Below are 25,835 nucleotides of genomic sequence, written 5' to 3' on the forward strand. Positions count from 1 at the left end.
GCCCCAGCTCGGCCCCTGGCCCCCATTCTCTGAGTCTCAGTTCCTCACCTCTAAAGTGGGAAAAATAAACACTTCCTTTTGAGGGATGTGTTGGAGGGATGAAGGAAGATAAATGAGAGTGCCTGACCCAGAACAGGTGCTCAGAAATGGCTGGTTCAATTTACCTGACCACTGAACCAGTACTTATTGACCACATACTATGTGCCAGCCAGTGTGCTAGGCCCTGGGGTTACCATGGTGAATGAACAACATGGACCCTGCCCACCACCTTCTTGGAGCTTCCAGTCTGAGAGCCAGGTATCGGAGAGACCAGGATCACCCCAGGCTCTGGAGCAAGCCCCCTTTATATATGGAGTCTCATTTGTCAAGTGCAGAGCCCTGGAGAAACACGATAATAATGGTTAGGATTCTGCAGGAGTGGGGGGTCTGGCTCCATTCATCCAGGCAGCAGGCAGAAAGCTGTCTTTTACCAGCCTGGTCCTGCAGGAATGTAGGGTGGTGTTTAAAATTTCTGGGGAAAATGAGCTGACGAGCTATGAAATGAAGTACAGATTTCTTCAAGAAGTGACTACTGCATTCATCGGAGGCCACCAAGTGTAGGGTTCAAGGAAACCTGCACTGGGCAAGAAGAGGGTGTGGCACCTGTGTTGTGGAGTAAAGTGTGTAGGAAAGAGGGGGACAAAGCATTTCACCTAAACAGAGCAGAAATGGGTTTGAGAGGTCTTGGCTGCAGACATTGATTGGTGTCTTGCTTGCCACACTGTAAACTCTGGTCTTATTCCTGACCTTCCACTTCTTAACTTGCTTTAATTGTACAGTGTGAAAAAAAGGGCTTTGTTGGATCTGCACAGACGTCCCTTGGCTGAGACAGTTTCTCAGATTTGCCTTATTTTCGACCAACAAGCACATGAAAAGATGCTCAACATCATTAGCCACCAGGGAACTGCAAATCCAAACTACATGAGATACCACTTCAGACCCTTCCCACCCACTGGGATGGCTAAAATCAAAAAGATGGGAAGCAGTGAGTGTTGGTGAGGACGTGGAGAGATCAGAACCCTCAGACACTGCTGATGGGAATGTAAAATGGTGCAGCCATTTTGGAAAGCAGTCTGGCAGTTCCTCAAACAGTTAAACACACCGCCTAGCCCTGGGCTGGCGTCCTCATCCTCGGTACCCATGTGCCAGGCTCTGAGACCAGTGCTTTACCAGCACTATCTTGTGTATTCAGTAGGCACTACTTATTCGTCTGAGCAAAGTGAAGCTCAGAGAAGCTGAGAGATGCAGGAGGTTGCCCAAACCCTGGTCATTCCACTTGGCCACCTGAACGAAGGACCCTGAATAAGCTGCTTTACCTTCAAGGGTTCCATTTCCCCACAGAAAACAGCCATATTTGGCTACCTCCCAGGGCAGATCCAATAGGAAAATTCAGGTTAAGAGCTCTGTATGCTCAGTGCTCTGTAAATGTCAGCTACGGAGGACTCTCGCAGAGTCAGAGAGCTGGAAGGGGAAGTCCTGGATTCACACCCAGGACTAATTAGCTCCCAGCAGCTACTGATACATACCCGAACAAATGAATGGGCTTTTTGAAGCCAGTTCCCTCCTTCAGGGATGGACCATCTGGTGTGACTACTGGGTTCCCACATACCCTTGCCTTCTGATAATTTGATGACCAGCTTGGCTTGAAAGTTACCCCACAACCCACCTAGGGCAGAAGCTACAGAACAAACAACAATCAAGAACCCCTCCAAAACCAAAAAAATGCCTCCAGGCTAGAAAGCCTCTGGCGCAGAGTCTATAAGGCAGCTGCCCAACAGGTGGCAGCACAGGCCCGTTCGGTTTCTAAGGGCTTACTGGCCTCAGCCCTGAGCAGGCTGTCTTGCTGATGGGTAGCTGGAGCAATTTTAGGGCATCGTCAGCCCCAATTCCAGTGGCATTAGAAGCACTATGGTTAGTGGCCACCTTCTATGTACTATGGGCTTTCCACGCATCGGTTCATTTAATCCTCATCACAACCCGTTTCACAGAGGGAAAAACTGAGGCACAGAGGAGCAAAGTGACCCTCCCAAGATGATACGTATGGCTACTGCTGGCCTTGTCTGTCAGGGCTAGAGCCCAGGGCGTTTCCTCTTCCCGACGGCCTGTCCAGGCCTGGGGATGGCCTCCTGGTTAGTTCTGCTCACATATCTGAGCCTGGAAGGATCTGGAATGGCCTCAGAGCCTGGAAGGGCCTGGAATGGACACTCAGAGCTTTATCCTGGTTCCCCAGATTCCAAGCAAATCCTCTCCTGCCTGACAAGTTGGAGCATAGGTGGATGTTGCCACTGCCCCTGCCAGAGGCCTGAGCACACAGCACGGCTTCTCGGAACTGCACGAGCGGAGGGATCCTTAACGACTCTCCTGGACTTGGCTGAGGGGGTAGCAAGAAACCGCCTGGTAGGCCTGAGTCCTCATGGGGGACCAGAGCTGGATGGGCGCCTCAGCCTCTGCTCCCGCCAGGCGCCAGCCCTTGGGGGACTCTGGCCCCTCGCTGCCCACAGACACAGGCTTCTGACGACACACCACCAAAGAGGCCTCCTGACCCACTCATTTTACAGAGGGAAACTGAGGCATAGAACCAGCTGGTAACAGTCAGGGTCCAGGCGTCTTTCCCCTGCACAGCCCTGTCATGTTGAAGCCATACTCCCTCACTTTTCCTCTTACTAATGACAACACTGAATGGTGGCAGCCTTTGCTGGGATGACAAAGCTGCCATTTATTCCACAAAGAGCATGTGCTGGCACTGCACCACCAACCCCACAAACACCTCCTGGGGTTCTTGCCTTACTTATCCTCACACAAATGGACATGACTGAGACTCTCACCCCATTTAACAGATGGCGAGAGAGAGGCCCAGAGAGGAAGCAGCTTTACCAAGGCCACAGCGCTAATAGGCGGCGGGCAGGATTCCAGTGCAGCTCGGACTCTAAAACCCGAACCACTTTTACCTCGACTGTTGTGTCTTTTCTGTCTTGACTGATGTTACATCCAGATCCCTGTAAAAAGTGAGTGCTCATCCTGCTGTGGGCCTGACCAGTACATCTGTAAACTGTCAAGGCCATCGAAAATAAGGCAAATCTGAGAAGCTGTCTCAGCCAAGGGGAGCCTGCGAGATGTGACGACTAAATGTACGTGGCATCTTGGATGGGATCCCGGAACAGAAAAAGGAGTTCAAGTGAAAACGAAAGAAACCTGAATAAGCTATGGACTTTAGCTAATAACAGTGCATTAATACTGGTTCACTAATTGCACATGTATCTATTAAGGTGAGATGTTAATAAGAGGAGAAACTGTGTGTGTTTGGGGGGCTATGTGGGAACTCTGTATTATCTGCTCCATTTCTCTATAAATCTAAAACTGTTCTTAAAACTAAAGTCTATTTTTTTAAAAAGTGAGCGAGCATTTGCACAAGGAAATGGAAGATGATTAGGGTTCTGGATTCCCACGAGGCTGTAAAGAGGGCACTTCTGGTTCCCCAGGGCCCAGCACTCTCCCTGGTACACAGGGAGCATCCAGAGTTTGCTGAGTGACTATATGAGTGTTGTGAGGAAACACAGGAGTACTTAGTGCCCGGGTTCAAAGCTGCCCAACTCAGGTCTGAATGCTAATTATTAAGATATGCAGACAGAGAGACTGGAGGGTTGGAATGGAAGATTCTTACACAGTGGCTGATGGATAAGGCATGACGGGGACTGAGGACACGTAGGCAAAGGCAGGAGGAGTTGGTGCTGAGGGCGCGGCAGCCAGATACCACAGTCCAGGGGGTGGCCGGGGCGGCGACTCTGCCCGCTTGCTCCTCTGCTTGGGGCTGGGGGTTGAAGGTGCATTTCTTCTGGTGGCGGCCTTTTCTGGTCCTGACAGGGAGAGACGTCAGAGAGACACAGGCTGGCCCCTTGGGGAGATCTAGCAGAGAACAGAGGGTCTGCCCAGCTCCACCCCCCCTGTTAGAGCTGGAGACTGGGCCGGCCACACTGGGAGTGCCTGGCTTTGGGAAACAAACGCTTGTCCAGTTTGCTCCATCCCAGACTGGGCGAACAGCCAACCCAACTAAACCTGCCAGGGCCCCGAACCCGCACCCAGAAAGCTGGGGGAAGAGACGGAGCCACCTGTCCCTACCAGAGGTGGCTGAGTCTGGGCCATCCCCCTCGGAAGGGGACCCAACTTGACCACACAGGGGACATCGCAGGGTCTCAGTGGGGGACGGTCCCGGTGGGCCCTTGGTGACAGTCCCACCTGGAAGAGGAGGAAGAGAAGTCAGGAGAGGATTACGTCCAAGTCGTTGGGCCTGGAGCTCCCCCAATGGCCTCCCGCAGCACTGGGCTTCCCTCAGGGACCACTGCGGGAGAGACAAGCTGCCTCCACTGGGTGACAACAGAGTTGATGGCAACTAGGACAGTGGGAGGCATTCAGTGATCCAGGCCCTCTGCTCAGGGCCTTCATGCACTATTTGATCAAATCCAACAAGCCATGGGGCTAGCTACTATCATCACTCTCCCATTTTACAGACGGGGAAACCAACGCTCCAAGAGGTGGAATAATTTGCCCAGACTCAGAGCAGGGAAGCCGTGGTCCTCTGTCTGATCCTAAGCCCCGCACTCCTGACTGCAGTCCCTGCACCTTGGTCACTCTCCACAGTGACACAGGCCCATTCTCCAGGTGGGACTGGCCCAGCAAGGCACCAGACCAGGGGCTCAGCAGGGGCCTACCGGAGTAGGAGGAGAGTGGGTTCCCTCACTCTGTTCCCATGCAAATCTTCAAAACCATATCTGGTGAATTCTAGGGCCCATCTGCTTCTCCTTCAGGCCTGAGTTCAGCCTTCACTCCCCCTGGGAAGTCCTCCCCCCCCACCCCAGGCTGAGTTATGTGCTCCCCAGCCCCACCCTGTGCCCCTCCATCCCAGTTCTGACCACTCTGTTTTGTCTGCTTCACCGAGATTTGGTTGGGGACAAGGCCTAGGGCCCAGTATGGGAAGGTGCTGAATGAATGAATGAATGAATGAATGGTGGAGGCTTGTTGGGAATCTAGCAAAGGCAGAGCAAGACAGTGAAGAAGAGTCAGGGCTCTGGAGTCACAAAGACCTAGGTTCAAATCTGGTTCTATTATTTATAAGCTGTGTGCCCCTTGGGCAAGTTACTTAACCTCTCTGAGCCTGTTTCTTCACTCATAACAGGCAAAATAATAAAACGGGCAAAGCCTACTTCATAGGTTTGTGAGGATTGATGTTTATAAAACCCTTAGCATGATGTCTGTATACTGTAAGGGCTTAATAAATGACAGCTCTGTCATTATCATCATCATTGCTTGAAAGGGCTTCAGAGACCATCTCCAGTCCTTTCATAACAGATGTGGCACTTGAGGCTCAGAGAAGTTAAGGAACTTGCCTAACGTCACATAGTATGTCAGCGGCAGAACTGAGACTAGAACATGGTGTCCATATTCGCAGGCCACTGCTCTCCCCAGGAAAGGATGGGGAGTGGAGGGAGGATGGAGGGGAGACAAGACATAATGATCACTGCCAGCCCTTTGGCTGCTTGCACTCCTCATCAGAAACTTTTAAAATCATGTTTATGGTTTTTCTGTCAAGATGAAGGAGGGTGGCTTCAGGCAATAGCACCTGGAGCAATAGGTGTGAGAGCAGGATGCCCTGGGAGGGCTGAGCAGCCCAGAAAAATCCCATTCCCTTGTCTGTACCTTAACCCGCCACTGAGGCCAGGGCAGCCCATGTCTCTCCCAGTTGCACCCCACCAAGAGCAAGAAGCTACAACCTCAGAGCCCTGGCCGCTTCTCCAGGTACCATCCCCTACCTGGGTCCTGGGTTCTAACAGGTCGGCACTGGGGACAGGAGACTGGACCACTACCTCTTGGGACTGTCTTTGGGGTTGAAACATGGTACTCCTGGCCTGGGGAAGAAACCAGAACAGTCGTGTTAGCTTTCTGCATGGATGCAGAATTGGGGAGGATTCAAAATAAGGATCTCTCTCCTTTTCCTCCACATGGCTTTAATAGCCTCCCTCTCTCTCTTTCTGTCGTGCACATGCACACACGTGCACACACACTATATAAATACGCACATATAGAAGTTTGCATGTACATATACATAGAAATACACTTATTTGTCTTTTTATTGAAAGCTCTCTCCAGATTCCTGTTTCAGCTCAGATCCTATTTAGGGACCAGCTGCCTAGTTCTTGACATACCAAAGCAATCAACAAACCCAAGCTCAGTCAGGATTGGAAAGGGGGCCAGGGAGACGTGATAAGCAGTGACAAAGCGTGATACCACTCCCCCAGACCCCGGCTTGCTGGTTAGGGTTAGAATGGCCTGGGCATGGGGTCAGTGGTATTTTCTCTGTGTCTCAAGCAGCTGGAAAACTGGGAGAGTCATCCTGTGGGTTTCACAGGCTTGCTGGGAGGACCGAATGGGGCCATATCCATGAGGCATTCTGCCCAGTGCCGATGGGCAGTGCTCGAGGTAATCAGAAAGTTGGGTCTGCACCTGGCCCTGCCATCCCCTGCCTCGTCCATCCTTCAGTCTTAAATAAGACCTTCAGAATGTTGCCTGATTGCTCATCTTTCTTCTTTCACCTGCCATACAGGGTTCCTACTTTATACCCTGAGTGTGTTGCACGGAGGCCCCTGAACGCACTGACACTCTCACTTCAAACCCTCGTCTTCTATCTTCTCCGTTCGAAGACATGTATCTCATTTCCTTCCTTGTCTCCAGCGCTCAGCTGTCTGGATCTAACGGCCCTCCCTCCTAGTGAGGTATGGGTGAGAGTCACGTCTATAATTTACTGACTGTAATTTACACACTTACTATAATTGCTGATTTGTTATTGTCGTCTCTGCTATGCAGTCAGATTCATGAAAATAGAAGCCATATCCATATTTGTTTTAACGTTAAACACTTTGAAATCCTACACTGTGTCACCCTCAAGCCTTACTATGCACCAGGTACCTAGTTCATGAGACACAGGGGTCCCCTGGGAATTAGAACCTCAAGGTAGGCCAGGAGTAGGTGATTCGGTGTTCACCATGTTGCCCAGGTCCTGTGAACAGCAAGTGCTGCCTTCATGATTGACAGCTGAATGGGCTTCCCCAGAACCAAGCATGGGCCCCGACAAAGGGGAGTCCTCACGCACTGTTTGCTGGACGAATGAATGAACAAACCATCCAGATACACAGAGACAACCCTCCCCGATGTTTCTGTATCACAGAACTCATAGAAAAGGATAGTATTTCAATGGCCCACTGGCTAAACAGAAAAGGCTTCTCATGACGGAGACCACCCAAGTGCCCCTCCCGGCCCACCTGTGTATTGGCCCCGGAAGGTGACCCTGTCTGGACGTCCGGTGCCGCCCACTCTTCTCGTTCCATCCCAAGCTGCCTGAGGGCTGTCCTCGGTGGTCCTGCCCTTCTCAGAGAACAGCCTGGGGGAGGTTGGCTCAGATTCGGAACCTGGGGTGGGAAGAAGGGCATCAGAGGGGGCAGGGGGTGGGGCCACGTAGCTCGGGGAACGGGAGTGGGCGTATCACATGTCCAGGCTGGGCAGAGCTTGGTTTTTAAACCCAGATCTGCCCCTTAGTAATCGCAGATGGGGTATCTGGACCCCCCATCTTGTGCTAAGTGCTTTGCATGCTCCGTGTCATGTACTCTCACAGCAATCCCAGGAGGCGGACGCTATAATCACTGCACTGTTAGCTGTCATTTAACTGCACAGGGCAGGTAAACAACCAGGCCAAGGTCACACAGCTAGGAAGGAGTGAGCTGGGGCTGAATCTTGGCCGCTGATTCCAGAGCTGTGTTCCTTTAGGCAAGTCCCCTGTGCTTTTGAGCTTCTATGTCCTTATCTGCAGAATGTGGGTAATACAACTCATCTTGCAGTGAAGGTTAAAGAAGATGACACACATATGCACAAAGCCCTTACAGAAACCATAGCACATAGTAGGTGCAAAGCATACTGTGGCTATCACTGGAAATGCATGGTGCTTCAGAGCAGTACAACTACCTAAAAAAGACACACAAAAACCTCCTCCGAGTTTCCTCTAGGACTCTTGCTGTGGTCCCTGACCACTGAGCCAACATGCCCAGATGGCGGCGTACAGAAATCAGTCCTGGCAGATGGTCACTTACTCAGGGACAGTTGGGGCACCTCCCGAGGCACTGAGGAGGACCTGGTTCGCCGCCTTCCCGCAGGGACAGCTTGCTCTGCACTCCCAGGCTCACCAGACAATCTCTCTGTGGATTTACTAGTAAGAGGGAGAGAGAGATGATGTCACTGGATGAGGCTTCATGCAGCCTTTAAAGATGATCAGTGAAAAGGCTAACCCAGAGAAATGCACACACAAAGAGGAGAGCACAAAAATCAAAACCAAAGACTCTGGAGTCAGACTCACAGAAAATGGCTCTGAGCCTCTCTGACCCTCAGTTTCCTCATCTGTCAAATGGGGATAATAGGAGCAATTACTTCAGAAGGTTGTTGGAAGGATTGTGAAATGACGTCCATGAAAAAACCTTAACCTAGTACCCTCCAATAGAAACACTCAGAAGTTAATTAAAGATGATTTTATAGTCTTAATAAGTGAATAGCTACTGAATGAGTGGGTAAGAGGGTGAGCATCCTGGAAATGTTCTAGCTCCTTACTTGGCTAGTGAGTCAGAGATGTTCACTGTATCATGCTTTATTATTAACACATATGTTTCGTATATTCTTTTATGCATCAAATATCACATGGTAAAAAAAGAATGTAACAGTGAATGAATGAGTGAGTGAGTAAGTGAGAGTGGGGTGTGGCTATGCCTGAATCCACAAGTCTGGGGAGAGCCAGAGGCCGGCCACCTCTACCTTCTGCAGCTCCCACCAGGGCCCAGGGATGGGAGTTTGGGGTCACCTACCTGCCGTAATGGGAGCCCCATGTGGCCGAGGAACCCACTAGCCGGTCCCGGGCCCGGGCCCGGGCAGGGCAGTCGAAGCTGGATGCTGGGCGTGTTGGGCTGCCCTGCGGGGGCTGGTGCAGGCTGTCCTCCAGCCGCAGACGGAGCCGGGATACCTCCTGTTGCAGCTCGCGGATGGCCTGGCTGGGGTGGGGGGTGGAGACAGGAACAAAGAACAGACACACAATGAACAGAGCTGCAGCCACTGCCAGGGTGCTGCCCAGATGCCCCGGTCTTGGTCCCTTTCCAGCAAACACAGTCCAACCCTGCTGTCAATTGATTCTCGAACTTCCTCGTGTGTCCACCTCTCTGAGTTCATGCTCCTGCACATTTGGGGAGCAGAGCAGAACTTCCTTTGAGGTTTACCCAACCTAGCATGCGGAGCCTCTGAGTAACTGTTCTGAAACACCAGTGACAAATTCTCAAGACAGAGGTGAGGACACAGAATGGAAAGGGCATTGGCTAAAGCTGCACTTTAAATTTTGAATTCTGACCTGCCTCAGCCCCTGGGCTGCCCTCCTCTTCTTCTGCCTCCGTCCGTAACTCGAACTATCCATCCAGGCTTGGTTCCTTCCTGCCCTTCTTAGCGCCTCCTTCCTGGGTTCCCCCAAACATTTCTTACGTTGTTTAAGACCATCTCTCTGCTCCTGGCAGAAGATGCTTGTCTGTCTGTCTCCCTAACCAGACAGCGAGCCACTGGCAGGCAAGGAGCGGTCCTCCCCATCTCACAACCCCTGAGAGCCTTATACCTCATAGATGCTCAGGGAATGTCACTGAATTGGCCTCCAGGCTCCAAGAGGGAGCAAAGTAAAGATGTGTGCACAGAGAGGGGACAAGTAGACACACCCATCACCACATGCATGTGAACAGACTGGAAGCAGCAGGGGCGCTATCTGCAAGGCTGCTGTCATCCCAGGGAAGCCCCCAGACAGCCCAGCCTGTGACTGGCAAGGTATCTCATGAGCCACTAGCACCTCTGGAGTAAATCCTGTTTGCATTTCTCTCCACCCAGCCCCTGAATCTCTAGAGTCTCGTTCTGAGGGCACCGCAGGCATTGCGGCAGCCAATCCCACCCAGATACCCTTCCCCCAAGCCCTGACACAGGGGACATCAGAGGCTGGGCTGGGCTGGGCGTCCTCCAAGCCGATGCAGGCTCTACGTCTACTTCTTGGATCGGCTTCTGGGGAGGTGGGGGAGGTTCCCCTTGGGTTAATTCTTGCCTGGTGGCCCCGGGATTCGTGGGTGAATGTCTCCTGGTGCCACCTCCAGCAGACATCAGCTCTCAGATGGGTGTGCCAGAAGGAGCCGGAGATCTCTCTCTGGCTGTGCCCCGGTGCAATGTGCGTCCAAGGCCAGTTGGTTCCCTTGGCAGTTCCCAGGGAGACTTTTGTTGGGGTTTCCAAGGCAAATCATGAGGGTGGCAGCCACAGAACTGTGAGAACTCCAGTCACCAGTTAACCCCTGAAAGGCAGGGCTGAGGCTCCGTGCTGCACACAGGACTGGGTGGCTCTGGCTCCGAGTACAGGCCACAGGCTGCTGAACGAGGGCCTCGGACAAGTGACCCCTTGGGTGTCACTTGCCCTCTCTGGCTTGTTTCTATCAGGATCTCTGTCTTCCTGACTTAATCCTTTAGTGCCTGAGTGCCAGCTGGCACTTAAAATTCATCTTTCCTTGCAATTTTACTCCCCCTCCTAGGTTCCCCCTCCCCGCCTCAGCATCCAGCTGGTTGGCCAGCCAGCAATCCGAGTTATTCTAAACCCTTCTCCTTCCCTGAACCCCCCAAAAGTTAACCAACTCCCAATGTTGGCCCAATGCCTAATTATCTCTTCTCAAATGCACCCCCCCTTCCATCCCCCCGGCTCCATAATCTCTCTCCTGGGTGAGGCAGCCTTCTCAGCAGCCCTTGGCCTCCATTCTCACCTCATAGTGGCCAGAGAATTCTTTCTAAAATATAAACCCAACCATGCCACTCCCTTGCTTAAAGTTGCCCTCATGGTCCTTAGATGAGACTATTTTTTTTTTTTTTTTGAGACTTTCTATATTCACAAGTATTCAGTGAACACATTCTCTGAGCAGAGCCATCATCCACACCTCTAGCCATGGGTTTGAGTCCCTCCAAGATCCCCAGGTCTCCCCTTCTACCTCTTTGCTTCTATTAACACCCCACCTCACACTTGAGGGTCAGCTAACATAAATGTTTGGTGCTTAAAGGTGGCAGATGCTCTCTCACCTCTGGGGCTTTGCACATGCTGGTCCCTCGCACATGCTGGTCCCTCAGCTGGGGATACTCTTCCTTCTCTCTTCCTTCTGGCCCCAGCTGAGATACCATTTCCTCCGGGAAGCCCTCCCTGAAGCCTCTGACTGGACTAGATGCCCCTTCTCTGTGCTCCCACATTCCTTTGGGCCTGTACCATCACTGTACTTATCATGCTGGGGGTGCAAACACCAGTTTCTTGGCCCATCCTACAAGATGGTGAGCCTTGTGAGGTCTAGGACTGTCTTGTCCACTATTGTATTCCCAGGGGCTGATGTATTGTAGGCAAATAAGCCTCTAATTCCTATGCTGATGTCAGAGGAGACTGCAGGAGGACTTATTAAATTCAGGCCTGGAAGCCAACTCCCCAGCCCAACAAAGGCATGTGATTGCTTATTGGCCAAGAGCAACTCAGAGGAGGAGTAAGAGGACTGGCCAGCTCTTTTCCTATTTCTGTTTAATGAAGCAAGGAGAAAACTTTCTCAGTAGAAAAACTGCACTTGGATTAAAAAGAAAAAATTGAAAAAGCAGTTTCTTCTCAGTTCATACAATGAATGCATAAACTGCAGGAAACACACCCCTGGGGGGTGCAGACCTGTCTTGGAAGGGAAATGTTGCAGGGAAGAAGAGGGGTCCTAGCACCAGCAAGGTGAACTTCTAGGTCATTTCCCACTGGCTGGAGTAGTGTCTTCAAAGTCTATGAGGTCTATCACCGAGGTCCCCCGGGAAAAGTGCTGCACTGGGAGGCAGGGTGCCTGGGCCTGTCTGGCCTCAGCACAGCCACCACTGGATGGAGACCCTAGGAAGCCCCCGTCTCCTGCGAGCATCCCCCTCCCGTCTCTATGATGACCTTGAATCTGCAGCGCCCATGTATCTGACTTACTCTCGCCCTGTCCTGGTGAGGAGGAAGGTGGAGGTGGTCTCTGTCGGTCCACGGGGTGGGACAGCCTCCACAGGGGCCGGAGTCGGGGATGGGCTGATTGTCATGCTGTGGGGAAGCTGTTCAGACATCTGCCTTCGCCCCTTGAACTCTGAGCCAGGAACAGCTAGGGAGGCAGAAAGAGACCAAAGTCAGTTTATGCAGAGAGGACTCTTGAAGTGTGAACTTGTGTGGGTGGAAGGATGGAGGTGAAGAGATGGGGCCCAGCTGAGTTTGCAAATGAAGTTTGCAATGACTCACTGACCTCAAAACCAGAAGAAGAGGTGGTTTTTGCTGGGAGCTTGGGGTGCAAAGCTGGGCCTGCAGATCTGCTTGTAACTAGATTCCCCCCGCCCAACCCAGTCCACCATTTCAGCATCAGATCCAAGTCTCCAGGGCCTTCCTCCTTCAAAGAGCTCCTTGCTCCTTCTCATGGGCCCCCAGACTCTGGGCATCATCATGTTGTTCTGGGACCAGCTTTGGAGCCTCTAGCTCCCTTTAAAATTAGTTCCACCTCTACCTGTGTGAATGTCTTTTGGGGGAGCGTTCAAAACTTTAACTAGCCTCTCAAAGGGATGGGTGACCAGAGGTTGCAATACGCTCATCTGACCCGTGTATCTGAAACAATGAGCTCTTGCAATATTACTCAGCAAATATAGAAAGGAACAAACTATCGACTTATGGAACAATCTAGATGAATCTTCAGAAAATTATGCTGAGTGAAAAAGAAGCCAATCCCAAAAGGTTATATCCTATACGATTCCATTTATACAACATTCTCGAAATGACAAAATTATAGAAATGGAGAACAGATTAGTGGTTTCCAGGAGTTAGGGAGGAGGTGGAGGCAGGAGGGAAGTGAACGTGTCTATAAAAGGGCAACATGAGGGATCCAAAGGTGGTGGAAATGTTCTGTATCTTGACTGAACCCATGTCAATATTTGGTTGTGACATTGCACTGTGGTTTTGCAAGATGTTATTACTGGGGAAAACTGTGGGGGAGGGCACGGAGGATCTCTGCTTATCATTTCTTACAACTGCATGTGAATCTTTAATTAAACTTTTAATTAAAGTCTAATCAGAAAGTTTTAAACGGTGAACCTTAAAAAGAGGCAAAGGAATATACGTATGTATATGTATGACTGAAACAGTATGCTGTACAGCAGAAATTGACACAACATTGCAAACTGACTATACTTCAATTGAAAAAATAATAAAAGAAATTTTTTAAAAAAGAGGAAAAGCTAATCTGAGGGGTCAGAAGTTGGAACAGTAGTTACCTTTGGGAGGGATGGGAGAGACTGGGAGGGGCTTGAAGGGGGTCTGCGGTTCGGATTATGTTGAATTTCTTGGTCTGTGGTCTCTTTGCGAAAATTCATCAATTGATGTTCTTTCCTGTATGTTTGTCTTACTTTTTTAAAAAGTTCATATGCATTTTTTATGGTTAAAAAACTAAATCATGGATTTTATAGACATGGGAAGTGTGCATGACAATGTTTAGTGAAAAAGAGGTTATCAAACAGTCATGTATAATACCCCATTTCCGTTTGAAGTTTATATAAACAAACACACACACACTGGCATAGAAAACAGCTCACAGCTTCTACACCAGAACATCAGCAGTGACGGTTTTTAGCTTATTGTTTTTCCTTTTGTTCCCTTTTGTCCACCTTATCTGTAATTTCAAATTTTTCTACAATGACCCTGTATGATATTTTGTATCCTAAAGGATAATGCAAGTTTTCTTGTTGGTTTGATTTTTTTTTTTAACCCATGCAACCCCCCAGGTTCTGGCCAACCCAGACACGTCCACTCACCCATCTCGGCCGTCAGTGCCCGCTCCAGACAGAAGCTGGATGCCCTCTGCCGGAGAGGACTGTCCTGGCCAGACGGGGGCCTCTGGGCTCGGCTCCTGGGTGTGCTGGGCTCAGCGGCTCTTCTGGGGACCGGAAGAGCCCTAGTCTGGCGGTGGGAGGCTGCATCTCGGGGTTCAGATGGAGTGAAGGGCTGGCCTAGTGTCCCTGGAGTGCTGGGGGACCATGGAGGGAGAGACACGTTGAGGTCACACAGAAAGAGGCCACAGCCTCTGAGCCCCTCCACATGCTAAACCACGAGTTCCCACCCTTTGGGACCTGGCACCCCTGGGAGTACAGTATTTTTGCAGATGCAGCGCCAGGATACCTGCGCTTCTTTATAAACTGCAGTGCTGTGCACCTGGCCTACTCATACATTCAAAATTATAAAGCTCCATTTAGTTTTTAGACCATATACAAAGAAATGGAATTTGTAATCCCTTCTTCGCATGCAGCCCTGGGTGACCCGAGGGGCCTGCATCCAGCTTTGGAGGCTGTCACTCTACATGGTGGCTCTGTCACCCCACCCTTCACCAGAGCCTCCTCCACCCTCTCTCTCCCCTTTGGGTTCCAGCCCAGTCTCTTCCCAGGTAGCCGCCCTGATTATCCTTCATCCTTGTCTTCTGCTCTCCTCACGCCACCCTCGCTATAGCTCTTATTTACTCACCATTTCATCATCCATTTGCTCAACAAATATTTATTTTCCTGTCTGCCGATAACTGGCAGAGTGATGCTGGGCAAATCAGTCAGTTTCCCTCTCTGAACCTCAGCTCTCCTCTATCAGTAAGATGTGGGCAAGGACCCATCGCTGAGGGGATGAAGGGCAGGCTCCGAGCATGCTCAGACCATCTGCCCCTGTTCTGGGTTCACAGGCACTACACGAGGCATGTGACACTGACAGTCCCGTGGTGGGGGTCCCCAGGATACCTGATGTGGGAGAGCCGGTGCTCTGGAGTCTGAGTGAGGGGCGACACTCTGCTGGTTTCTGAGCCCACAAAGCCACTGTCTGTCTCGGGGGATGCCATCCAGGGCTCCTGAAAGAGGCAGTGTCCCTTTAATATGAGGAATGTGCCCGAGGCACACAGGGAAACCCTTCCCAAGCCCTGGCCTGAGGCTCACATTCCTGGCCCAGCTCCCGACAGCCAGGCCCTGGGTGTGAGGGTCCTTGGGTGCTCAGGACCCAGCACGAGCACCAGGCCAACAGCAGGGACTCCACGCCCCCAGAGGACCCTGAGCAAGTCCTGCTTCCCTGAGAAGTGGGAGCCAGGGCCCTTGGGAGAGATGCTGTGGCCAATTTCCTGAGCTGAGGAATAGAAAGAGGAGGAGGAGAAAGCAGTCCCACGGAGGGAATGGGCGTCTCATGTCCACGCATCTTCCGGCGTGGGCCTGGAACGCCGAGGTCCGAACTGACTGCAGAAATGCCCAGGCCCAATGAATTGGGAAAATAAAATTCATCAACACGCACATTTTCAATGCACGGCGTCTTATGCAAGGCGCAAAGATCACAGAGAGTAACACAGGTGCCTGTCCTCGGAGTTCATGGTCTAGTGCAGTCTCCTTACCATGGGCTCATTAGGACCATCAAGTGTGTGTATATGTGTGTGTGTGTGTGGTGTGTATACACATGCCTACGTCTGTGTCATTCTAAGGGAGGATCCATCACATAAGTCACATTTCCAGAGTGATCTGTGACTCCTGCAACAGTTTAAAAATTGCTATTCTCATGGTACAAACGGCATGGAGCCAAAGACTCCCCTCCTCTCCCCCAGCTGTGCTGAGCAGACTCAGAAACATACAGGCGTGGTGCTACAAGCTCTCTCAGAGGAGGACAGGAGCTCCTGGCAGAGGGACAGGGGCACAGGCAGACATGGCAGAGGGGCACTGGGCCTAAGCCCTGAAAGCTGGGCAGGACTGTGACTGGCAGGGGCGGGAGCAGCAGGCATTCTGAGCAAAGGCCTGGAGGCAGGATGCTCTGGGAGACGCAGGGCATGGCACTGAGGCTCTGAGCTCAGACCCCTTGGGGACACTTACCTCCTGGTGGGGCCCGCCAGCTTGGCACAGAGACTTCTGTGGAAGGCGCTCAGAGATGCCACTTCCCTCTAGGCTGGTCAGACTGCCCTGGTGGGACGCCACAGAGGACTTGGTGCCCCGAGGGTGAGGGTGCCTGCTAGGGCCTGGAGGAGCTGCCCCGGCTTTGTCCAGGCCTTGCAGGTGGCTGTCTCTGGCCATGGATGCATGGAAGTCTGCTGGCTTCACAGGTGCCATCTGCTCCACAGTCTCCCTGGCAGGGAAGGAGAGGCATGCCAGCCCTGAGCTCAGGCAGGGGCCAGGCGGCCCTGTCCCAGGAGTAGCCATGCAGTCCAGGGAACATGCTCTGGAGTCAGGCACCCCTGCATGGCCACCCTGGTTCTGCCATCTTCTCGCTGTGTGACTTTGGGCAAGGCACCTCCCCTCTCTGAACCTCAGTTTTCTCAACTATAAAATGGAAATGCCAACAAAACCCACTCAATACACCGCAGCGGAAATAGTGTGGAAACAGATGAGCTAAAGCATTGTTTCCCAGACTTCTGGAATTTGCCTTCCATCTTCCCTATTCCAGCCATTTCCATCAACTTCAATCTACTTAAAAAGACTTCATGTCACTATTATAAATAGAAGACCAGTATTCTGTGTTACAGATAGAAGCTAACTTTGGAAACAAATACAAGAACATGAAAATAATATAGTTACTGTCTGGAGCCTGCTAAAGGTTATGGGCCTGAGGTCTGCTTGCTTGTTTCCTCTCTTTAAAGGAGGATCAAGAGAGGCACAGAAGACGTAATAACCCTAACTGAGACTTTCTCCTTCATGTATGTGGAACGTCTGAGATTAGAAAGTGGGTAATGTTATTCTTTATTTTTTAATGGAGGTACTGGGGATTGAACCCCGGATCTAAGCAAGCGCCCTACCACTGAGCTATTCCCCTCCCCCGAGAGTAACGTTATTTAACGCTGCATCTGTCCTACCAGACTTCCCGTTCCCCCCCACCCCAAATAATTTCAAGTGCTATCAATGGTATATGGTCCATGTTTTGGAGAGACACTGAGCTGAGTCGGGAAAGCCATTTCTAACGGTGAAGAGCTGTCTAGCTCATTCTGACATTTACCACCCCTGTTATTTCTGAGTTGGTATGGGACAAGTAGGGGAGGCTCGCTGACATACTCGAGGGAGCCCCTGTGACTTCTCTCAGCCTGTGCTGGGAGCTGCCTGGTGGGGAGCCTGGTGGCTGCTGCTTTTCCCGGAGCTGGAGCCGGCCCGTCAACTTCCAGGGTGCGGCCCTGCCCTCCCGCCTCCTCCTCCTCCATCCTCATGGCTTCTGCGGGGGACTTCACACTGAGGTACCTGCAGAAGAACACAGAGGAGCGTCACTGCTGCCCAGCAAGGCCAGCAAGATCCAGCTACTGGGCCACACACCCTGGCCCTGCTCCCGGTGGGCACTCACCGCTCTAAGAGACCATGGAGATCCTGCTCCATCTGCAGCTCCTTGTGCCTGAGTGGGCCCGGGAGGCCAAGCGGCCTGTCTTCTGCCTCATTGCTGGTAGCACTCAGATCCAAGTTCACGTGCAATGGGTGGGGGCCATTGCTGGTGGCATCGGGCTGGGGCCAGAAAGGAGGAGGGGCAGACAGTCAGCAGATACCTAAACACCACTTTTTAAGGATCTACCTTATGGCAGCTCACGCTGGGCGCTGAAGAGTAAGAAATAGGTTAGAGTCACTAACCCACCACCCTTTTATGTGTGCACAAAAGGGAGTGGCTGGACCATGCGGCCTTCAATACTGGCTGCCATTAGTTGAGCCCCTGCCATGTGCCCGGCACTGTACAGACATCTCTTCACCACAGCCCCACCAGTATGTACAGCTGTTACAAGCCATCTTACAGACAGGTAACTGAGGCTCAAATGACTTGCCTGAAGTCACACAGAAGGGAGGAGCAGAGCCAAGATTTGAACCCAGATTTCCTGCCAGAAGCACCTCTCCTGACCCACTCCATTCCAATATGGACACCCAGCCCCCCAAATTCCTTCACTGTGGGAGCAGGGGAGCCCCTCAAGAGGATGCATTCAGGTCCCACCCATCCATGCAGGAGATAGTGCCTGGAAGAGTTCCTCCCCTCTGGGGCAGAGCACGGTGTGTGAGAATGTCCCCTAAAGCTCTGGGCCACCAAGACTTCAGCTGTCATGGATATTGTCCCAGTGCCCAGCCCTCCAGCAGCTCCCCGCCCCACCTGCCATGCTGGTCCTTTCTCCTGCTCCAGTTGCTAACACAATGAGCCATAGCAATGCCACTGCCACCTGTGTGAGTGCTCTACACTCAGTCTGCTCAACTGCAAAGCATGAATAGTGATCATCTCCCATGTGACATGGGCTGGAGAGAATTCTAGAAACTCCCTCCCATGTACGGCCTCTGTCTAGCGTCTCCCATCTCTATGAATAGTCCCCAGATCCAAGTCCAATCAAATGTACCTTCTAAACCTCTCTCAGGTCTGTGCACGACTCTCCACCTGCACTGCCACCTCCCCAACTCTGACTGACCTACCTGCAAATCCTTTTTTGCCATCTTCTGCTGAAAAATCCAGCAGAGTTTAAGACCATCCCCTTGATGTGGCCCACAAGCCCTTGTATCATGGGACTCCTGCTTGTCTCTCCAGCCACATCTCTCAGACAACTGCCCCCCTCACTGTCCATATCTAGCCACAGGGCCTTTGCATAGGCTGTTTTCCCTGCAAGATGGCTTATTCTCTTCTGCACCAAGTAATTCTTACTCACCCTCAGATATCATTTAAATGTTGCTTTCTTGAGGGAAATTTCTCTGATCTTCTAAGCACAGATATGTTACCCTGTTACCTACTCTCACAGAACCCCACAATTCTCCTTCAGAGCACTGAACTAAATTATAATTAAGCAACTAACTAGTTCAACTGGATAGAAAACTCCATGACGGTAGAGACCACCTATTTTTTGTTTGTGTGCTTTCCACTGAACTTCCACCATGTGTCATGAGTCCTGGCACATTGTACAAACTTCACAGATGTGTAGTGAAGAAGTCAATTAATGGAGAAAAGAATGAATGAAGGGACAGTCCAGTATGGTTGGGCAAAGAGGTACCTTGGGGCAGAGGGTCTGGATGGCTGGTGTAGGGGCTTGTTCCAAAGGAGAGGGCAGGCCTGCTGGCTGCTCAGGGGAGGGCCCGGCTGGGGGGCTGTCCAGAGCCAAGTCTGACCCGGCTCGCTCAGGCTTCTGCTGGTTCTGGTCCACATGGTCCTTCAGCTCTTCCAAGCGAATTCCCAGCTGGAATATCTCTGCTTCCAGCTCCCTGGAAGGAGGACACATCAGCACTGGGAACCTGGTCAGCAGCCTCATCAGGCAGGTCTGGGAGGCTGTGCTTCAGAGCAGAGGCCCCAGAGATGCCCACAGAGTGTCCACCTGACGTCATCATTTAGATGGCATGCGGAGCAAAATAAACTAAATAAAAGTGGACTCCACTGGGAATAAGGAGGCCTCAGCCTGAGTTCCCTGTGCCACCAACTGGCTGTGGGATCCTGAGTAAGTCCCTTCCCTCTGTGGCCTCAGTTTCCCCATTCTCCAGTGCAGGATTTCAACCCTTATCTCCAAGGTCATCTCCCACTGCAGGAGTCCAAAAGGACACAAATCTTAGCCTTGAAGTATCCCCCATCTGGATATGTTGTTAATTGGGATAGGATTTCTCCCCGTTCCCCTAGTGTGTGAATTAAGATGAAGTGCGCCCCTCCTGGTGCGACCCCAGGGCCTGCCCCATTTGTCCTCCAGGCCTCCCTCCCCAGCATGTACCTTCCAGGATCAAATTTCCCAGGCGCCCCCTTGGATCCAGCAAGCTGCTGGGCCAGGTGCTGCTCCCTGCAGGCCTTCAGGTACTCCTCCTCCAGGGCAGTGTGGGCAGCTTTTAGCCGCTGGAAGCCCTGAAACCAGACAGGCCAGGAAGACGTGAGTGTCCAGACCCTGTGGGCTCCATCCCTGCAGACACAGTGGACGAGACAGCTCATGGGGGGACCGTGTGATTCATTCAGGGAGAGGCAGGCCCCTGAGTATCTGGAAGTCTGAGGTTGGTAACCTCTGGGGTCTGCTTGCCCTGGTCAAGCTCTCTGCCATCAGACTGGCACAGCAGAGGCACAGCTCAGAGCCTTGGACCAGTTCCAGAGGGTAGCAGTCTTTCCTGGGTAGACCTATAAGTACCCCGATGTCCCATGACGGTCATAGTGTCAAATATGCTATCATTATGTCCCCATAAGGACCTAGAACTTGAGAGATCATAGATCCTCATCCTTGATTTTCAAAGCTGTGGATTTTGGAACATTAGTCACTCTTTTCCCAAATCCGTATAGATGATCACACACATGATGCTGTCATCACCATCATATTGTTGATGATGATAACTAACATTTACTGAGCACTGAGGCTCTGTCTACAGCCCTGTGCATTATTCATTTAATCTTCAACATAACCCCAATGAGAGATGTAATGTACCATCTTCATTTAAACAGGAGGAAACTGAAGAACGGAGAGGTTACTTAACTTGGTGAAGGTCACACAGCAAGTGAGCAAGTTGCAGAGCCAGGATATGGCGCCAGGCCTTCTAGCTCCAGGGCTCATGGTGCTAACAGTTAAGCTTGGCCCCCACAGCATTTATGGCTAAAGCTACAGGAGGTAGGATCATTATCTCTGGCTTATTATCAGCCTTATCTCACTCATCCTATGCTGATGACAGACTGAGGCCAAGGACAACTTACAGTCCAGACCCCAGTCAGGATTGATCTTCCAACACCTCTCAACCTCCTTGGATACGGGGGCATTAGGAGAACAGGGAAGAGAAAGGATGGTTTTGATTTTCAAGGTCTTTGATCATCCACTCAATGAAATAATATAATACATATCACACACTTTGTAATAGGAGACTGTATGTCACATTCTACATAATAACAGTAATTAGTAACAGAGTAATAACATAGCAAAAATATCCAGGAAGTGCTGCGTTGCATTTCCCCTCCCAGCCCTCCCTCAGCTCTCCTCCCCACCCTGCTCTGTGCCTCGAGCATCAGCTGGGCTCCCTACCTGCTGGCTTCCCCTGGGGTCTGTCCAGCAGGAAGCATCTATTTAGAGGTCACAGCGTGGTAGGACAGAGACCTGGGAGGGAACAGCTCTGGGCAGGTGCTAGTCCTTGGGTTTCCGTGTTCCTTCTTGGACCCCTGAGGCTCCCCATTCCCTCATTAACAGCCCCTTCACTGAGCCCTACACTTGCAGCTTTGAGAGCTCCATCTGCTCCTTCCTGGGACCCTGGCTAAGGCAGCAGAAATCTAAATTTTATATATGACTGTAGTTTGGTATTTGGTATTTTCTAGAAATACCAATGTCCAGAAGGAAATAAGCCAATAATGGTTAGATTAGGGGTCTCTTCGCCCTTTTCACCCTGGTTTTCAAATGTTAGTAATTTCTTTTATAATAAAGAAAATTTAAAAAGAAAATTATTCTCCTGGTTGCTGAGAGGCAGGACAATGGGTGGGAAGCTCCTCGGGGCAGTGATCACAACCCTGGACCTGGGAATCAGACGGACCTGGGTCTGGGCTGTGCCACTTACTGGCTGTGTGCCCTTCAAGTTGCCTTTCCAGGCTTCAGTTCATCCCAGTTAAATGCGGGTGATGACTGTAACTGCCTCCCCGGGTTTTTATGATGATAAAATGAAATACTGTACATCGAGGGCTTCCCACAGTGCCTGGCGCACCACCACGGTTGCTTCATCAGTGGTGACTCTTGTGATACAATGATCACTGTCATGGAAAGCTCCGCAGCAGCTGTCCTGAAAGGAGACCCTGTGTCTGGGATCCTCTGGTCTGTCTTGCAGCAAATGAGGCTTGAGAGCCCGAGCTGTGGGAGACAGAGCAGTTGTCTAACAGCTCCACGGGCGTCTCCTAAAACGGGAAGGCAGTACCTTGAGCTGGTCCCGGGGCGCCAGCTGTCCTGCTTGTATCAGTTCTACAAAGGACTCCACCTGGGCGTTGGGAGGGGAAGGAAACACTCTCCGTTAGTCCAGAATCTGGAAGATGAGTTCTGCAGACTCCCACACTTAGCCCCATCATGCTTTGGCTGAAAGAGCTGGACCTCACCTTAGGGTGTGGGTTTCCTGACAAGCACGGAGAGGCGGGTGCCAGAAATCGATGCTACCATGCCATGGTAGCCTTGGGAAAAACCAAAGTGGAACCTCTAGGAATTTATTGACAGCCAGGTGCACTCACTCATGTGCATGAAACCTATAAAGTAGGTATTTACTGCAGCATGGTGGTGGTGGGGCAACAGGAAGCAATCTAATGCCTATCCACAGAATAGTATGCAGCCCTCAAGAAGAGGATGGCACATGTGTTTGTTTTCATATATAAATGCCTTCAAGACCTACTTTTCAGAATCAAGTCAAGTTTTAGGACAGTGTTTATGGTATGTTACCATCTGTATAAAATACAGGGAGAATAAAAAAATACAAAACAGTTGCTTATATACTACAAACTAACTCTAGAAGGATGCAAGTACTAAAATATTAAGTGCTTCTGGGGAGGAGAACTGTGGTGGGGGGTCAGGGACAGGAGGAGGGTTATCTATTATATGTATCCTCTGAACTTTGAACAAAGCAAATTCATTGTCTACCCAGAAGTAAATATTCAAATCTGGGACCTTAAAAAAATCAAAGTATGGCGGGAGAGGGTACTACTTCCCCCAAAAAATTTTTTTAAAAAATCAAGGTACAGTACCCCGTACACACTTATGTGACCATTTCTATAAATGCATGTGTGTGCATTAAATGTTTTTCCATGAAGCAGAAAGGCAAGAATGAGAGAAAAGACTTCACTGAATATATTCTTTGTTCTGTGTGAGGGTCTTTACCATGGGTATCTATTATCTTTACAAAAAAATTTTTAATTAGGAAAAAAAGGCAAATATGATTTGGGGATTTCTAGGAAAACTCTAGCTCAGTGCCAAAATATAATACAGAAATTTATCTAATATAATTACATTACATTATATAATTATATGACATACAAAATAGAAGTGTAATGCAAGCTACATATGTAATTTAAATTTTTCTAGTAGCCATACTAAAAACATGGAAAAAAGGCAGATTAATTTTAATAAACTATTTTATAAACCTAAAATATTATTTTGACACGTAATCAGTGTAAAAAAGTATTGAAATACTTTATATTCTTTTTGTCACATAAAGTCGCTGAAATCCAGCATGTGTTTTACACTTATAGAACATCTCAATCTGGACTGGCCACAGGTCAAGTACTCACTAGCCATGTGACCAGTGGCTCCTCTGTTGGACAGTGCAACGCTGGATCATTAGGGTCAGCTGGTGCCCCAGCTCCTGCTCAGTGTGGTGACCTTGGCTTTGTTTCACAGTACTCAGGACAAGGAGAAACATTCTCTCCAGTTACAGGACCCAGAGGGTGGTGACAAAAAGAAATAAAGTACTTGTTCATGCTGCCACAAGGCGGATAAGCCTTGAAAACGTTATGCTAATTGAAAGAAGCCAGACACAAAAGGACAAATATAACATGAATCCATTTATATGTAATATCCAAAATATGTAAACCCATATAGAAAATAAACGGGCAGCTGCCTGGGGCTGGGGGTAGGGGGCATGGGGAGTGATCACTTAGTGGATAAGGAGTTTCTTGGTGCGTGACGAAAATGTTCTAAAATTGATTGTGATGATGCCTGCACAACTGTGAATATAGTGAAGAAAAAAAAAAAACAAACCCTGGAAGCATTAACCTTAAATGACTGAACTGTGTTTTATGTAAATTATATCTCAATAAAGCTGTTACCAAAAAAAAAAAAAGAAAGAAAGAAAGAAAGAAAAGAAAGGAAGGAAGGAAGAAAGAAAGAAAAAGGGAAAAGAATGGTAGTGTTTCTCTGCAGGAATTTGTTTTATGGACATGATGATGTAACAATTGCATTTCCCTTTCTGCATTGACAGCTAGAAAGCTCAAAGCCAAACACGAAACTGATAAAAAGTTCAGGGTCCAACGGAATATTTTGTTTATTCACTTCTCCCTAAGTTCACTTTATTTTTCTCCTACCCTTACTTCCTCTTTGCCCCAGTTTCCTCACTTCCGTTCTCAGAATGTGGTTATAATGCATGTCTTTTTTAAGCTGCTTTAAAATAAAGCCCTTTTGGAATAAGGCCAAGTGTATGGTTAAAGACAGACCTGCAAACAATCACAGCTATTTGGATTGTTTGATGAAAATGTAAAAGTCCCCCTGAGAAGTACTGAGAATTGATTTCTGTAGTGAAATGAACTAAGGAAGTGAGGTGATATACCCTGAAGAGGAAAAGGTAGAGTGGATATTCCATTACCCTTCCAGAATCCTGAAAACACTGAGTGTCTACCCCAGGAACGAACTAGGAGGCACTTCAAAGTACAGTTATAGAGACTCTGATGAGACACAATTTCAGAAAGGGAGTTAAACCTAGCACTGGGGGGCAAGGAGGTAGCTGGAGCAGTGTGGCCTCTAAATCCAAGCGGGAGGCTCCGTTTCCGACTTAGCTCCAGCAGGGGAGTGGCCACTGAGCCTCACAGAGAGTCACTCAGCCAAGCAGGCAGAGGCTCCAGGTGAGTTCCACCTGTGGTGGGCAAAGCTGGGCTTCCACTCACCTTGGCCAGGAAGCGGCTGGCCTGAGAAGCCAGTTCCTGGGCCGGCTCTGCTGCAGGCTGGTTCTGGATGATACCTGGGTTCTCTGGAAGCCACCCTGGGGTGGGTGCGCTAGGGGACGAGGAGGGGCTCGGGTCTCCTAGAGCTGACGGCCACCCTGGAATACACAACCACTAAACATTAGGGCCAAGAACAGTCCTTCCTGGGGCTGAGTGATTGATGCCAAGTGTCAAAGCCACCACCTCCACCTTCAAGTGAGCGCTCAGCCATCTCACAATCACACCATCTTAACACAGGCCAGGGCAAGTGGCCTGGGCAGTACTGCCCCCACTTATTGGAAAGAACAAGGTCTGGATCTGCCCTGGATCACACAGCTAGAGCCAAGCCATGCTTCTGGGTTCTCAGTCAATAGTGTAGCCTCCAACTCAGAAGGATGTAGATTCAAATGCAGACCCTTCCCCTGTAGCAGTGTCACCTTCCACGTGTCCTCACCTCTCCAAGCCTTAACTGTAAGTGGGATAGCACCAGTTGGTACCTCACCAGGTTAACATGGTGGTCAACTGGGATCATACATGACAAGGCTTGGCTCAGGGCCTGGCCCTCATGTGGGCTCTCCAGTTATGATGCTCTTTGTTACACAGCTCATCTAAGATCACCTAGCTGCTAAATGGCAGAGGTAGGGCTTCACCCGGGCTGCTCTGGCTCAAAGAAGACACTTCACATCCCCACTTGATCTCTTCACGTCAAAGGGCCCAGAGAGGGGCCTCACCACCCTCCCTCCCCTGGCCTGAAGCCAGCACCACCCTAGGGTGCAGAGTCACAGGCAGAGAAGCCCTCCAGCCACATCTCTCCCAGACTCACCTGAAGCCTCAGAGGCCTGTGGGCCCTCAGCGGGGCCTGGCCACCGCTCCACAGAGTGGGGCTGTGGGATGCTAAAGGACAAGACCTTGGTCCCCTGGGGCACTGTCCCCATGTGGATGCTGTGGCTGGGCTGAGGCGGGTCGGAGTACAGGTTCACCTGTCCAGGAGGGAGGCACAGCAGACTCAAGTCAGGGTTGGGGCAAATCCACCCAAAAGGCCTCACCTTCATCCTCAACATCACTCAGGCACTCAACAAAC

The 25,835-nt window shown here is 50.5% G+C and overlaps 1 protein-coding gene across 8 annotated transcripts in view; it reads right to left on the reverse strand.

Moving 5' to 3' along the window:
- Nucleotides 1-25,835, reverse strand: part of AKNA (AT-hook transcription factor) — a 52,927-nt gene that overhangs the window by 1,204 nt on the left and 25,888 nt on the right. For 4 of the 8 annotated variants that reach the window (XM_031450272.2, XM_010997382.3, XM_031450274.2 and 1 more), the window contains exons 5-21: nucleotides 25,578-25,734; nucleotides 24,719-24,873; nucleotides 21,997-22,056; nucleotides 19,845-19,972; nucleotides 19,143-19,350; nucleotides 17,480-17,634; nucleotides 17,200-17,379; nucleotides 16,030-16,279; nucleotides 14,926-15,032; nucleotides 13,963-14,174; nucleotides 12,110-12,272; nucleotides 8,934-9,116; nucleotides 8,172-8,287; nucleotides 7,350-7,496; nucleotides 5,844-5,939; nucleotides 4,156-4,272; nucleotides 3,701-3,893 (exon numbers count right to left, since the gene is read on the reverse strand). In XM_031450272.2, the coding sequence (XP_031306132.2) occupies nucleotides 3,701-3,893; nucleotides 4,156-4,272; nucleotides 5,844-5,939; nucleotides 7,350-7,496; nucleotides 8,172-8,287; nucleotides 8,934-9,116; nucleotides 12,110-12,272; nucleotides 13,963-14,174; nucleotides 14,926-15,032; nucleotides 16,030-16,279; nucleotides 17,200-17,379; nucleotides 17,480-17,634; nucleotides 19,143-19,350; nucleotides 19,845-19,972; nucleotides 21,997-22,056; nucleotides 24,719-24,873; nucleotides 25,578-25,734 (2,627 nt within the window). The remainder of the gene's footprint in view (nucleotides 1-3,700; nucleotides 3,894-4,155; nucleotides 4,273-5,843; nucleotides 5,940-7,349; nucleotides 7,497-8,171; nucleotides 8,288-8,933; nucleotides 9,117-12,109; nucleotides 12,273-13,962; nucleotides 14,175-14,925; nucleotides 15,033-16,029; nucleotides 16,280-17,199; nucleotides 17,380-17,479; nucleotides 17,635-19,142; nucleotides 19,351-19,844; nucleotides 19,973-21,996; nucleotides 22,057-24,718; nucleotides 24,874-25,577; nucleotides 25,735-25,835) is intronic. The other 4 variants (XM_064490443.1, XM_064490444.1, XM_010997383.3 and 1 more) reach the window with 4 other exon arrangements.

This window comes from Camelus dromedarius, chromosome 10, assembly GCF_036321535.1.
Source record: "Camelus dromedarius isolate mCamDro1 chromosome 10, mCamDro1.pat, whole genome shotgun sequence".
Taxonomy (NCBI): domain Eukaryota; kingdom Metazoa; phylum Chordata; class Mammalia; order Artiodactyla; family Camelidae; genus Camelus; species Camelus dromedarius.